The sequence below is a fragment of the Gymnoscopelus microlampas genome (genome assembly GCF_963454915.1).
Source record: "Gymnoscopelus microlampas genome assembly, chromosome: 9".
Taxonomy (NCBI): Eukaryota; Metazoa; Chordata; class Actinopteri; order Myctophiformes; family Myctophidae; genus Gymnoscopelus; species Gymnoscopelus microlampas.
This window is the reverse complement of record NC_139946.1, coordinates 2,604,995-2,618,946: the sequence shown is the minus strand read 5'-3', so window position 1 is coordinate 2,618,946 and position 13,952 is coordinate 2,604,995. Positions and strand designations below refer to the sequence as shown.

Below are 13,952 nucleotides of genomic sequence, written 5' to 3'. Positions count from 1 at the left end.
GATGTGCGCACAATAGCCCTCCAGCTAGTGTGAATGAAATTTTGATTTGCGTTTTTTAATTAAATAAAATGTTTTATGAACAAAATGCTTCATAAGAACAATGCTTCATAAGAACTAACATGTAACAGACATTTACTGAAAAATGTATTACTTGCGTAGAATTCAATACAAGCTCTCATTTCCTTTTCTTGTACAAGTAGATTTGACTCATTTTTTATTCAGAATCCCTTTTATTGTCACATTACAGGTTATGCAGATGCCTGTATTAATCAGTCTGGTTAAAACCGCCCACTTCCGCAATCTCATTTTATTTGATTTCAGAAGGAAATCAAATGAAATTGTAGAAGTTGGCGGTTTTAATCCAGCTATATTAATCCTCGGATGAAAAGTATGCCGCCCAGAGGCAGCACAGCCGGTCAGAAGATGACAGTTACACAAGAAGAAATATTGACGAGTAGTACAAAAGCAGGAGGCATTGGAGAAGCATTTTATTAAGGTGCAGATATCTTTATTAAGGTGTTGAGAACTTTATAAATCGGACATAATTTCCGTGTTAATCACACCTTCATACGGTTCAGAAGCACCATAGAAAATAAACAGCAAACTTCAAATAGTAAAGCAGTAAAATAACAGGTTGCAGCAACGGCAAGGCAAACTTAGTAAGAGTACTAGTGTACACAAAATATGTTTGTACATAATACTAAGTGAGGCCCTCTTAGAAGATTAGAAATAAAAGAAAAATGAAACGTGTGAGCAAAGGATATTGTAGCATCCCTGTTACATCCCGGTATTGAAATAGTATTTGTCTCCCTTTTGAACGTAGCTGAGTACAGAATAATAAAAAACAAGGTTGGCCGGATAACTTGAAAACGATAAAGGATAACTTCATCCATTCATACAACCACTTAGCAGACACTTCTGTGCCAGGGACACTAAGAACACATTTGAAATGCATAATTCTCATTTTCTAAAATTCCAAATGAAACCATGTGTAATATGGTACACAGATGTATGAAGCAGTTTGTAAGTCACAATGTCAATTATGGCCATTCAGTTTCTGAATTGGTTAGCAGTAAGGCTGGACGATATTAGAAAACATGCAATATTCAATACCGTTGTGGAGTAATTTGATAATTGTAAATCTCACGATAAGTATGTATTTTGAGTTTGTGTTTTTTCTTCAAGTAATTTTTTGCAAACTAAAGGCATTCATTAAATACATTCCAGTCTATCTGAGGCGAAAGAGAGAGTATGTGTGTGGATGGCCTACTGGCAAGTTAGTTGTAAATCGCTTTGGATTAAAAGTGTCTGCTAAATGCGTAAATTGTAAGTTGGTTTGTGTGACAGAGAGAGGGAGGAGCAGCTAGGCCCAACTTGATTAATATTTCTCTGCTTCACCGTGTTATACAGATTCTGTTCAATCCGCAACTAGACAATAATATTCAATTTACCTTTATATATTCTGTCAACCATAATATGAATACCTTGCATGATAACAACTCAATATCTATCTATTTACAAAAGCCCAGGCCCTTAGCAGCCAACGAGCTGCTGTAACAGGTTTTGTTGTTATGAACAGCATACAACATTGTCATCCTGTAAAACCAACCATCCCAAATGTATGTTTTGAAAATAGAATGTGAGCCAGTTGGAATGTGACACAGGGCAACAAGAACATTTAGCCTCTAGTCCAGTGGTTCTCAAACTATTTCATGTCGTGGACCCCCAAAATGACACTTATCAGCCCACGGACCCCCATTAGAAAAGATATGCCAGATCACTCATATAAAATAAGATCTTTAAAGCTCAATTTCATGCATTAGTCAAACAGACTAATGGCATTTCTATCTCTGGGACCCCAATTTAGATTGTAACTTGGCTACGGCCACAGTCTAGTGGTCGGGGCACTGGACCGTTGATCTGGTTGACCCCCATCTCTCACCCCCTTTCCTGTCTACCTACTGTTACTGTCAAATAAAGGCCAAAAGAGCACACAAACAAAAATCAGTGTCAACTTAACTCTGAGACTGAGACGTGCACAAATGGAAAGAAATGGACCCTGGACCCTCTACACTCTGAGGTACATACACATAAGGTTCCATTTGGTTCCAGGGGTTTTCAAACTTCAGACTCACGGCACCCCTGTAAATTAAATGTTTTCATTCTCTGCATCCCTGAATTACACTGTTAATTCGTATAATCTTATATCATATTCCGCTACAAAAATATGCACATCTTTCCACCTGCAATACAGCATGTCACTGAGAAATAACTTTATACTTGAGGTTTAACCACTTGAACCTTAACATCCCACCCTCATGGGCAATTCCAATTGTCATACCAAATATACATTGCTTTGAATGTGACTATGGGTTCACACTTATATTTTCAAGTGTAGCAGCAGTGCGAACAGCACATTTGGCAAACATTGCACTTATTTAACATATTTAACAGCGGAAAGTGCTCTGGCCACATTCACGTGGTGTTTAGGCAGATAAGTTGTGTTTAGAAAGATGGTTCCCTCCGTTGGCATCCCCTTTCAAACAGCGGCTCTCTGCATCCTCTTGCATTGTTAAAAAAATGGTTGGATTGTGTTCCTTGCTGCGGGCACAGACCTCCTCTCTCCTCCTCTCCTATCCTCCATCCGACACAACACAGCCCAGCTGTCCCGTCAGGCAACCAGACAGCAAACTTCACCTGCAAGAGCGTTTTATTGATCTGCCAGGGGCAGTACTATTGCAGTACACTAGATCCCAGGGTGAACAACCCTTAGTTCAGTAATCCGCAAAGGGTTAAATCCACAAATAGCATGGTAATCCAACATTCGAATAGCAGTCCATCAGTCCATCAAAGAAAAGTGATCCAGTGTGGCTGTGAAAGCCCTATAGGTAGGAGAGATTGAGAGAGACATAATAGCCGAGAGTTGGCTATTCAAAATCATCCTCAGAGAAGTCCGAGTCACTGTCATAGTCATCCACATCTGGTGGGTTGTCCAAAAAGGTGATGTTCTCCCCACCAGTCAAAACCTGAAGGTAGCTTTCCCGTGACCGCATCCTCACTTTTCTGTTATTAGACAGCTTGCTGAGGAGAATGCAGCGTAGACCTTTCATCCCCTCTTCATTAAGGTCCCACGGTGAGTCTAAGGGTAGAACACAAGAACACAATATCTGTCACATTCCTATAATTTGCTATAAACATACTTATACAGTTCTAAGTATAGCACTAAAACATAAAGCTTTATAATAATACCTTAACACATTATAGCAAATTGTATAATGCCATGCAAAAATCAATTGGAGTTAAGGTCAGATGCTTAGGCTTTGATTATAACATCTCATGCAATTACAATATCACTGTTTAATTTGCCAGTGAGTTGTTAAGATAGGCATGAGGCAAAGACCGAAGTTATCTTCCTTTGCCCAGCTATTTGAGTATCTCTGCCACAGCTCACCTTATATGGGCAGATGCATACTTCACTTTTAGAGCTGTGGTAAAATAGTTTGGCTCTGTGCAAACTACAATCACGTCATTCAGAGGTTAGGGCGGTGCTGCTGCAGAAATGTAGTGACACCCCGAACCGAACGGATAAACCACTCACAAAAAGTAAGGAAATTTGACTTCGGGCCATTATATCTCCCCTTTAGTAATACCTGTCAGTAATGTGTTTTATATCATTTTAATCGAGACCTTTACAACGAGGTGCTGCATAATTTGTATTGGGCAATCTTGGAATGAGAAACATAGGCAAACGTGTGCGGAGTGCCAGCCAAAAATGTGGCAAAATGGCCTGTAATGCAGTTCTGCTGGCATTCACAATTGTTGCTTCAAGCATTGAAGATTGCACTTCCACACAGTAATAAAGGACAAAAAAAACTAAAAAACTAAAAACAATTGGCCGCACAATTTTACAGTCAGTGTCAGGGGCCTCAGTAGCGTGTGGAAGATCCATATGCAGCCAGAACAGCTTGGCACCTTCTCCTTATGCTGGTCACCATATTCTGCTGTGGGATGAACCATTCCTCAATAAGGATTTGTTACAAGTCAGCCAGTGTGGTTCTGTTGGTCACTCTAGCCCGTACAGCTCGACCAAGCAGTGTTCAATTGGGTTGAGGTTTGGACTGACACCAAATGATGCTGTGACTCTGAATGCTGGAACACCAGCCTTGAGTTGCCTTATTTCAAGGGACCTGTTCTGAAGGAACACATGTGGCATCTTTCCACCAGTGTTGCTGCTTCAAGAAACCACAAACCCAATAATTTGAAGAACCCACACCTGTGACTGTCGCACACCTGCCCGTCAAAACGAGAGTGAATGCCAGCAGAACTGCATTACAGGCCATTTTGGCACTTTTTTGGCTGGCACTCCCCACACGTTTGACTATGTTTCTCATTCCAGGATTGCCCAATGCATAACATGCAGCACCTCGTTGGAAAGATCTTAAATCAACGATTAAAATGATATAAAACGCATTACTGACAGGTATTAGTAAAGGGGAGATATAATGGCCCGAAGTCAGGTTTCCTTACTTTTTGTGAGCGGTTTATAAACTTGGCTCTAAAAATGGAGTATGCATCAGCCCCGAGTCGTCATAAAATCCTATTATGTGTTATGAAAAGCGTTAAAACACATTAAGGGACTTTTTGGGTTATTGCAATACATACTTATCAATGTCCCAGAAGACACACTGACGGACTGCACCTCCAGGTCACGGGCATGAGCTGACAGGGTTTGCCAATGCCGTTCCATCTCCCTCACCAAGATGCTCTTCTCCTCTGTCAGTCTCCGTACTGACATGACGATGTCGAATGCCCGCCGCTTTGTCCGTAGATCAACAGAATCTGGAATGCATTTATGACAAAGATTCACAGGCCTACATTAGCCAATTGGGGAAATCTCAAACAATGCCACATACCCTAGCCATTAACACACTTGTTAACAGACCGCTTAAACCTGCCTCTAACAAACTCAACAAGCGTGTAAGTGTAATATATGTGTATATGTGTAATTATGGGTCAGATTTGGTGTAAGCAGTCAACAGAATAGTGTCCATACCACTGTGTTGCAGCTGCCACGGCCATGCTGTATCAAGAGACAGGATCGTTTCCATGCACAGGGCCTCTTCACTAGGAACCACCCTGTTATACTGCTCTACAACGTTGGTTAGGATGTCTTTTTCCTTCCTCAACTTTCTTAAGATTCTGGCACGAGCTTTGCAGCCATCAGTGTCTTTATGGAGACGCTGAGACCTCCTCTTTATTCCCAGAACCAGCATCTCAATCTTGTTGGTCAAGCCATCTGGATCATCATCGGTCGTTGTTGTTGCTGCAGAGAAGAAATAGGTGGATTCAAAACCACAGTATAAGACACAAGGATAAAGAAACCAAATGTCAGTGAACTCCAGGAAATGATCACCCGCATCTTAGCTATCCTCATCGATTACCTGTTAGTGTCAGAGTCGATTTAAAGATTTTACTTTCAATACTTAAGAACCTGTTGAACTCAGGTGTCCAAGGCATGAGTAATCAATATTAAAAAAATAACATTTTGAGGGTGAACTACTCCTTTAAAGCTGTAAATGGACATGCTCCCAGTTATATTTCTGACATGACATGCTGGAACTTACAACGTTGTACAAGCCTGTGCACAGTCTCAGATCCTGAGACTAGGCACTCACAGATGCTCACAGTTTATGCAAATTCCATTATCTTTTAAATCTAAATTTAGAACGCATTCTGGCAATTAATATGTGCATTATCAAATCTATTCCTCACCTTCTGCCCATCGCTTGACATCCTTTGCCCAATCCTCCAACTGGCTCTCTGACACGGCTAATTCTGCCTTCAGCGATTCCAGAGTCTGCAGCTGGCTCTGAAGACTTTTGACGGCCTACAATGACAAAGAATCAAAGACAAGAAAACAATGTTGTCTCAAAAAAGTCAAAATACTGCCAAATAGAATATTAAACATCTTAAATAACATCAATGATGTCATTACCTTCTGATGGCTAAATTGTCAACCTTTTGTTCATTCCAGTGCATGGCCATGAGACTCAACATGTCTGTCCGTCCTGCAAATATAAATTTAGGCAAATTTGATAAAGGAAAAAATGGAGGGGAAATGCCAATATTCTGATAATTACAGCACATGGTCATTTGCGTCAACATGTCTGTGTGTGCTGCAAATTCATGTTAACTTTATCATAATATGTGTGAACACATAAGTGCTAGTATACTTTTTAGAGGTGGTCATCTCACCCGCTTTTGACATGTGCTTGGTGGTGACAGCAATCCTAGAGAGGAAGGCATTGCACTGCTCTACCTAGATAAATAGATACCTTTATTAACACAAGGGGGCACATCAGTTGCCCAGAGGCAGCTCAGCAATTGAAGCAACAGAGAAGTAAGAAAATAAAATAAAAAGTACTGTAGTGTATATTGGAAAAAACACAGCAAAAACACACCAAATCAACAATACAGAGCAGTCATTAGCTAACAAAAAACTATGAAAAAATGGTCTATAACAGTCAATGCTCAGTGTCACCTCATAACAAACACAAAAAAGGGGGGGTTAGGGTTAGTGTCCTTAGCCCCAAAAAGTGTCCATAACCATAGAGATAGAATACAGACTAGAGACAGCAATAGGCTCTGTGTTCCATTGGAGCGACGTGCAACAACCTTATGCCCTCCTTCCTGGAGAAAACTAAGGGATGGCTGCTTCATAGTGGCTACTGGCCAATCACAGCACACCTTCTCCGGGACTCATGAATATTCAATTCAACAGAGCAGTTCCTGGTTAGCGCGGCTTAGCTGTTCTTATTGGCTGTGTAGGAAAACACCCGCCTCTGATTGGCTTACCAACTTTCATGTGCCGCGGTGATTCATGGGATACTCCCTCAGTTTCTCGATGCACGTCCGCCATTGCACTTCAGTGCCTCTAGTCTTTATCTTTATGTCCATAACAGTCAATGCACCTAATGATATCAAGTATCTCACCTCTTCCCCTAGGGTAAGCCCTGCTCCTTCTTGGTGATTTCCACTCCAATTCACCTGGGAAAAACATATACAAGACCAAAAAACAATCCACAGATTAGGTTGACATCCATGTGCTAGTGATGAAGTAATACCATCACATGATAATGTTTCCTTACCTCACACTTGAAGTCGTGGGCCTTAGCATGAAACACAGAGAGGAAGGGTTTCATGTGAAGCAGATGGCTTAACTCAGGACATTTCTCTGCCACTCTGCAAAGGTATGGCCAATATTTACAAGTAACATCCATACAGAAGAACATTATTTGCCTATTGGCCAGCTGTTTCTGCAGGTACAGTGGGTATGCATATATCTCTCCCCTGAACATATTGAGAGCACCAAGTAGCACCCCATGGCGGCACACTGCTATCTCCAGTCCTTCCTCTTCAATGTTGCTGGATCCAGATGCACGTCTGGACAATTCTCTTGCAGCTGTAAACTGCCCACCACACACACCTTTCCCAGGGTCCTATAATATGGGAAATGGAAGATTAAACCTTTCGTAGGAGCCAACAATACTGCACTCTCTCGAGGTGCTAACCTTGGGGCCTTGTTATTTATATTACTCGCACTTGTGCTTGGTGATGTCAGTCACGTCACCCTTTATTTTTTAAAGAGTTTTCCCATTGGATGACAAAGACAGACAACACAGTCACATGCAGTGAAAGTATAGATAGATCCTTGATTTGTCGTTATGGTTAGATGTTGTTTTTAAGAAGCCCTAAACTTATGGGAAAGAATTTACTGGAAGCCCTAGCCTGCAACGCAGGTGCTGTGTACCGTGGTCCTGAGGGTAAAATGTTGTTAAGGACTGTTTAGCGGGTGAGTTCTATCCCTGGCAATAGCTTTGCCCTTCCAAGCCGTACCCCAGCTATCCTACTGGATACATTAATGACTGTATGGGATCTGTTCTAATAAACCAATGATAAGGAGCAATACCAGGCAACAATAATATTTTCCAAGAGGGATCAATGGATCAGTCTCTTTATGTCTTCCACATTTTCTACCTCTTACCAGGATCATGATGAGATAAGCTATCGAGGAAGAGTGGATGATTTTGCTCTTTGATGGTTGGTGTAAGAGTAACTTCCTTCAGTCGAATTAAGAAACCTCAAAGGTTAGGGTTCTATATGAGACTTTCCGATTAGTACTCATGCACACCATGAAATAGCCATACACTAACACTAACCTTGACTCCCCCCCGAACCCCTGTTAGAAATATTGGACAGACATAGTAATATAGATATCTTACCAATCAGACCAACAATAGCATGAACAAGTAACCTCAAGGTGCATTCTGAAATATAATTATAGTAGGCAATCTTACATGACGTGTGGTCTGGTGTATGTAGTCCACAAATCTGCTAACATCTTCATCCTCTGCTATGAAGACTCCACCAAAGATGGGCTTTTCCTCAGACCTAAAAGATTCAGAAAACCAAAGAACAAAAAGAGAAAGACAGAAAGAAAACATCTTTAACATTTTAAAACATATTTCAGCAAAAAGATTCTTGATAATATAAATGTTGTTGCATTATGCACATTTTCAGGTACCTGGCTGCGCTCTTAAACCGATATAGTTTGCGGTTCCCATCCACCGAAATGGCACGCATTTCTGGTGAGCAAGCAGGACACACAAGAGGCTCTTCCTTGCAGAGGTTTTGTACCTCATACTGTACAGCTGCCCACTGGAAGTAGCTCTTCTGGAAGGCATCTGGAGAGATCTTCCCTGTCTATTTGAACACAACAGCTTAAAATGTGTAGGCAATAAATGAATCCAAGGCACATGAGAAAGAAAGAAGTTATATTGAAGGCTATTATTAAGCCTAATTTCAATACTCACACGGCCATAGTAAACAGTTCGCTCATCCAGCATTTAAAAAAATGCCTGGCAGGACAGTCCAGGTGAAGCCTTCTTAAGTTTCTCAAAAGAGAAAAAAACATCAGTGGCGTAGACAGTGGCAAACTGGAGTGTGGCAGGCCAGTACTTCCTCTGTATGAGGTCGTCCACTCCAGCAGTCCAACTGGCCTGGCATGACTCGCACCTCAGGTCTGGCATGTTGAGATCATATCGCCCTAGAAAAATAAAAGACACACCCACAGTAATGTAAAAAAATATCAGAAATTAGTCAATGGGCATACATTTTATTTTATATACACCTATGACAAACCTTGTGGGAATGACAAGTCAAATTATTTTTAAGATGCTTAAGAAAAATCACATCCTTACCGTCCATTGTGATCACAGCAACAGCCTTTCCTGGGTTGACCCTCAATGACTCTTTTCCACAACAACAGATAATATCAGGCACCCGCACAGGTACAAGGCGGTCTGAAAGTTTATAAATTGAATTTAAATAATTTATGTCCAATAGGACATACAACTTGACGATTGCTGGAAATGATTGAAGAGAGTGAATCTTTACTTGAGAAGTTAAAAAGACTCCATGGTCGTACGAAAAAAAGGCATGGTTTAAGTGATCTAAGTAATGACGTTAATGAGTCAGGGAGGATATGTTATGTTGTATTCATGAATAAGAACTTACCACACCGGCAATGAGCCTTATCTACAATGCACGTGGTTGGAGACAAGGGCTGGAAGAACCCAGCATCCATGGCATCCCTGTTGTGTAGAACATTTCTTGTGTCAGAGTGCGTTTGGATGTCGCATTCGGGACACAGGAATGGCCTTGGTTCACAGCCATTACAGGAAACAGCAGCTGGCCTGGTGGCACACTGATGGCACATGTGTGTGCCTACATCTGAACTCGATGCAACGCTGTTAATCAGCCGGGGTCTCTCTGCTCGCCATCTCTCTAAGAGAGAATGGTTCCGTGTGCTCCAATCTAAGGAAGCCTGGAGGGGAGCTGCTGGGGTTGGTACTTCCTCTACGGAAGCTGACACAGCGCTCAGGGAGTGCTGGAGCTCTTGTATGAAGCGCTCTGTTAAGATAGTGTGGAATATTGAAACACAACATTGTTAGTTTTATTTTATTTTATTAAAAGTATAATAATGATGTGAAAAGGGTAGTTGCACATATAATCTGGTATATGTGTACAAATATCTAATTAACATTCAAACTCATTGACAGATTATTAGAATATATTATGAACATATTGCTTTGCACTAATGAAATACTCACCAACGGCATCTGACGCAAAGGTTGTGTCTGGAACATCGGTTGCAGGAACAGATTTCTCACCGCAACCACCTGGATGAGCCTTCCGACTCGGACCAGCTATAACAGAAAAAAACAAAACACTCATGTCAACATTTACTCTCACCTCACTGGATTCAGTTAGATCTCCAGACTCACTCCCTAGCTTCAGTTAGAACAGCAGACTCACTCCCTAGCTTCAGTTAGAACAGCAGACTCACTCCCTAGCTTCAGTTAGAACTGCAGACTCACTCCCTAGCTTCAGTTAGAACAGCAGACTCACTCCCTAGATCAGTGGTTCTCACAGTGGATTTAAGGTTCTTTTAAGACATACAAGTCTATAATTCTGGCAGTGTACAAATGGAACCAAATGGACCCTTACGGGTACATTTAGTTCCATTTGTACACTACCAGAGTTAAGGGGAGACCTTGGAATTTGAATTTTGGAGACACACTGCCCTAGATTCAGTTTGTGTCAAACTTATGCACTCCCTAGCTTCAGTTTGAACAGTAGACTCACTCGCTAGCTTCAGTTAGAATAGCAGACTCTTCTTCCTAGCTAGATTCAGTTAGATCTCCAGACTCACTCCCTAGCATCAGTCAGAACTCCCGACCCACTCCATAGCTTCAGTTAGAACTCCAGACTCAATCAGCTTCCGCCGTAATCTGAAGACTCACCTCTTCAGAGCCCACCTTAGCCCATAGTATTAACAGTAGCACTTACCTAACCTTTAGATTGCATTTTCATATATATTGATGTTGCCTACAGTGAGTATAGCTTAAATGTACAGATTATTAGTGTTTTCAAGTTACGTGTCATAGATTTTATAGAATAGATTATTGGTCAACCTACGTTTTTGATTAATTGTTCTATGCATAAGAAGGATAACTTGTGCTGTTAGAATTCACTCTAGATTCAGTGCATTCACACACATCAAGATGAACAGCAGAGCAAGGCAACAATCTCATAATCAGGAGCAGTTAGGGTTTAGGGTTCAGTGTCTTGCCCAAAGTCTAGTGGACACAAACCCGGGGGAACAAACAGCCACTTTAATAGAATGTATTTTATACTGCTTTACAGTATGTAATATACACCTTAAGGTATCTCTTTCAATTATATAACATGTAGCTGTTATCAATAAGATTTAAAAAAATGGATTTAAGATTAAAATGATTAATGTTTAAACCGTAAAAGCGTGAAAAGGATATTGAGTCAGTCATGAACACTATCGTTTGATTGGACATTGAAATAAACATGCTCTGAAAATGCACGCGATCCACTGAGCGTGGCAACTGATAGGCTGCTCTGGGTGGTTGGATGGGTGGATGGATCGCAAAATCGGTTGAAATGATCAAGTGGATTTGAGAAATGGCCTCGGGTTTAAACGAGTTAATGGTATAACAATACTGACCCTGATTTCTGGTTGATCCTGGCCTCGCAGGGATGACATTACCATGGCTGTCTCTATTTTTCCACCTCTGCTTTGGTCCAGGTGCCTTTGCCTTCTTTGCTGGTGCTCTCCACTGTGACTCAGGGGGAATCATAGCATTGACAGCACTGGCCACAGCTGCTGCTTGAGCGCGCTTCAGACTGCGTTCAAGTTCCGCAATCACAGCGCTTGCATCACTCATGGTGACGGGTAACAACAAGAAACAGACAAAAACAATAAGACAAACAAGGGAAAACACGCACACACACACAAGAGAAAGATGTGTGGTTGAGGAGAAGAGGAGGGGAGGGAGAGAAGGAGGGGGGAGGGAGAGAAGGAGGGCGGAGGGAGAGAGAGAGAGAGGAAGAGCGCAAGAGAGAGAGAGAGAGAAAGAGAGAGAGTGGCTCTTAAAAGTGCCTTTTGTTTTTTTTGTTGTTTGTTGTTTGTTGTTTAAAAAGCAAGAATCTGTAAGAGAAAGCAAAATATTCCGAATTTCAATGTACAATAGGAAAAAGAGACTTTAACCAGACATCCATAATATTAATAAAGCCCAAAAGATTTCACAATACCTTTAATAGCTCCATACACTGTAATCCCCAGCTAAACTATGGGAGTGTACAGAACCGAATAGAGCCTTATGGCAGTACTTCTACATGTTTTTCATGTCAAAGAAACTAATATGTAACATCTCAGTTTTAATAGCTAGATCCATAGCTCACGTGACATCACAATGAGTTGTGAGCAGGCCTGAAATTTCATCATTTTAAGCCACCTTTATTGTTGTCCATTTTTTGAGGGCACAAAGACCAAATACCAGGGCAGGAAGGGTAAATAATTAGTCTATCATAGGCAGACTATCTGCATTGAAATAAATACTTTACAATCTGATCCATGCCTAACCCTGCACCAATCAAGGTCACTGGGGAGTAAAGAGCTGTTTATCTGTTGGCATTATCTAGGGCATTGGTTCTCAAAGTGGGTCCCTTGAGGGAACAGCTAAATGATAGTTAGGAACCAACCCTTGTGGGTCTGTAACTCAGAGAGTGTATAAATGGAACCGTTAGTGTCCATTTGGTACAAGTCTACACAGAAATGCCATTATAATGCAATAAATGCAAAAAAATCATGTCAAACTGGGGGTCCCTGAAATTAAAATGGTTGAAAATCACTGTTGGAGCTGTAAAAAACATCTTTTATATGAGGGTCTCTGGTATATCTTGTCAAATTGGGGTTCGCAGGCTAGTAAGTGTCAATTTGGAGGTCCTGGACATGAACTAGTTTGAGAACCACTGATCTAGGGCACTAAGGCCACTATGGCTTCAGGAAATGCCCTGTTTTAAGGGTCTCAAGGCCAGACTGAGGGGCAACCACGGCCATCATGACCTCCCTTAAATTCCTGTCCTGGTTGTATCCCAATAACAACAAGTACCCCATAACACATTTAAATTCATTGGATAAATAGTTCCTGTTCTCAAATGTCTTTATATAACTCCTGGTAGCCTTTATAGTTGAATCCTCTGCTCCCACCCACCAATAATATATCTATGACTGGCTCATTGGATTCATTTTGGCCTCTAATCGGTTACATGGCGGCTTTCCGACATGTCGCCTTTCCGACGTTAACGAACCCTATACCTAAACCTCACCCTAACCCTAACCGCACGCGGAAGCCACTAGTCGGAGTGGCGAGATGTCGGCGTGGAAGACGGTTACCCCTCTAATCATGGGGTGCATTTCTCCTTTCCGACATGTCGCCTTTCCGACGTTGACGAACCCTATACCTAACCCTAACCCTAACCCTAACCGCACGCGGAAGCCACTAGTCGGAGTGGTGAGATGTCGGAATGGAGAGTGAACACCCTAATGATGAAACATCCATTTGATTCATTTGATATACTCTCAGAATGGGAAACACAGATAAAGAATACATTTCGTTTTTAGTGTTGTGCAAACAAACATAGCAGATAGATTGAGTACACACTTACTAAACAAAGCCAAACTCATGTTGTTGTTGTTGTTGTTGTAGCTTAGCATAGCTTGGGTCTAGCCACAGTAAAACAGTATTAAAGTTATACAAACAGACCAACTTGCAACTTGCTACACACCCCAACCCGTTAGCAATAACCCAGTGTTGTGGTTCTATGATTAATGGTGGTCGTGGTGCAGATTAAACCATGTATTTGTATAAAATAATGCAAGAGGGATAATAACACAACTTACGTTTCGCGGGTAGAAGTTATATCGCACTGCATCATGGGTACGTCGTCGACATCATGACATCATGACGTCATGACGCTTCTATCGACAACAGAATCAATGTGATTGTTTACGTGCT

General features: G+C 41.4%; 1 protein-coding gene across 1 annotated transcript; it reads right to left on the bottom strand.

The window, feature by feature from the left end:
• Positions 1-2,898: 2,898 nt before the first annotated feature.
• LOC311051776 (uncharacterized protein) lies at positions 2,899-5,110 on the bottom strand. The gene is made up of 3 exons (XM_084066410.1): positions 5,054-5,110; positions 4,663-4,839; positions 2,899-3,139 (listed from the first exon to the last, which is right to left on the bottom strand). Exons 1-3 carry the CDS (start codon positions 5,106-5,108, stop codon positions 2,928-2,930), a joined length of 444 nt encoding a protein of 147 aa, XP_083922536.1. The 5' UTR covers positions 5,109-5,110; the 3' UTR covers positions 2,899-2,927.
• Positions 5,111-13,952: the final 8,842 nt, after the last annotated feature.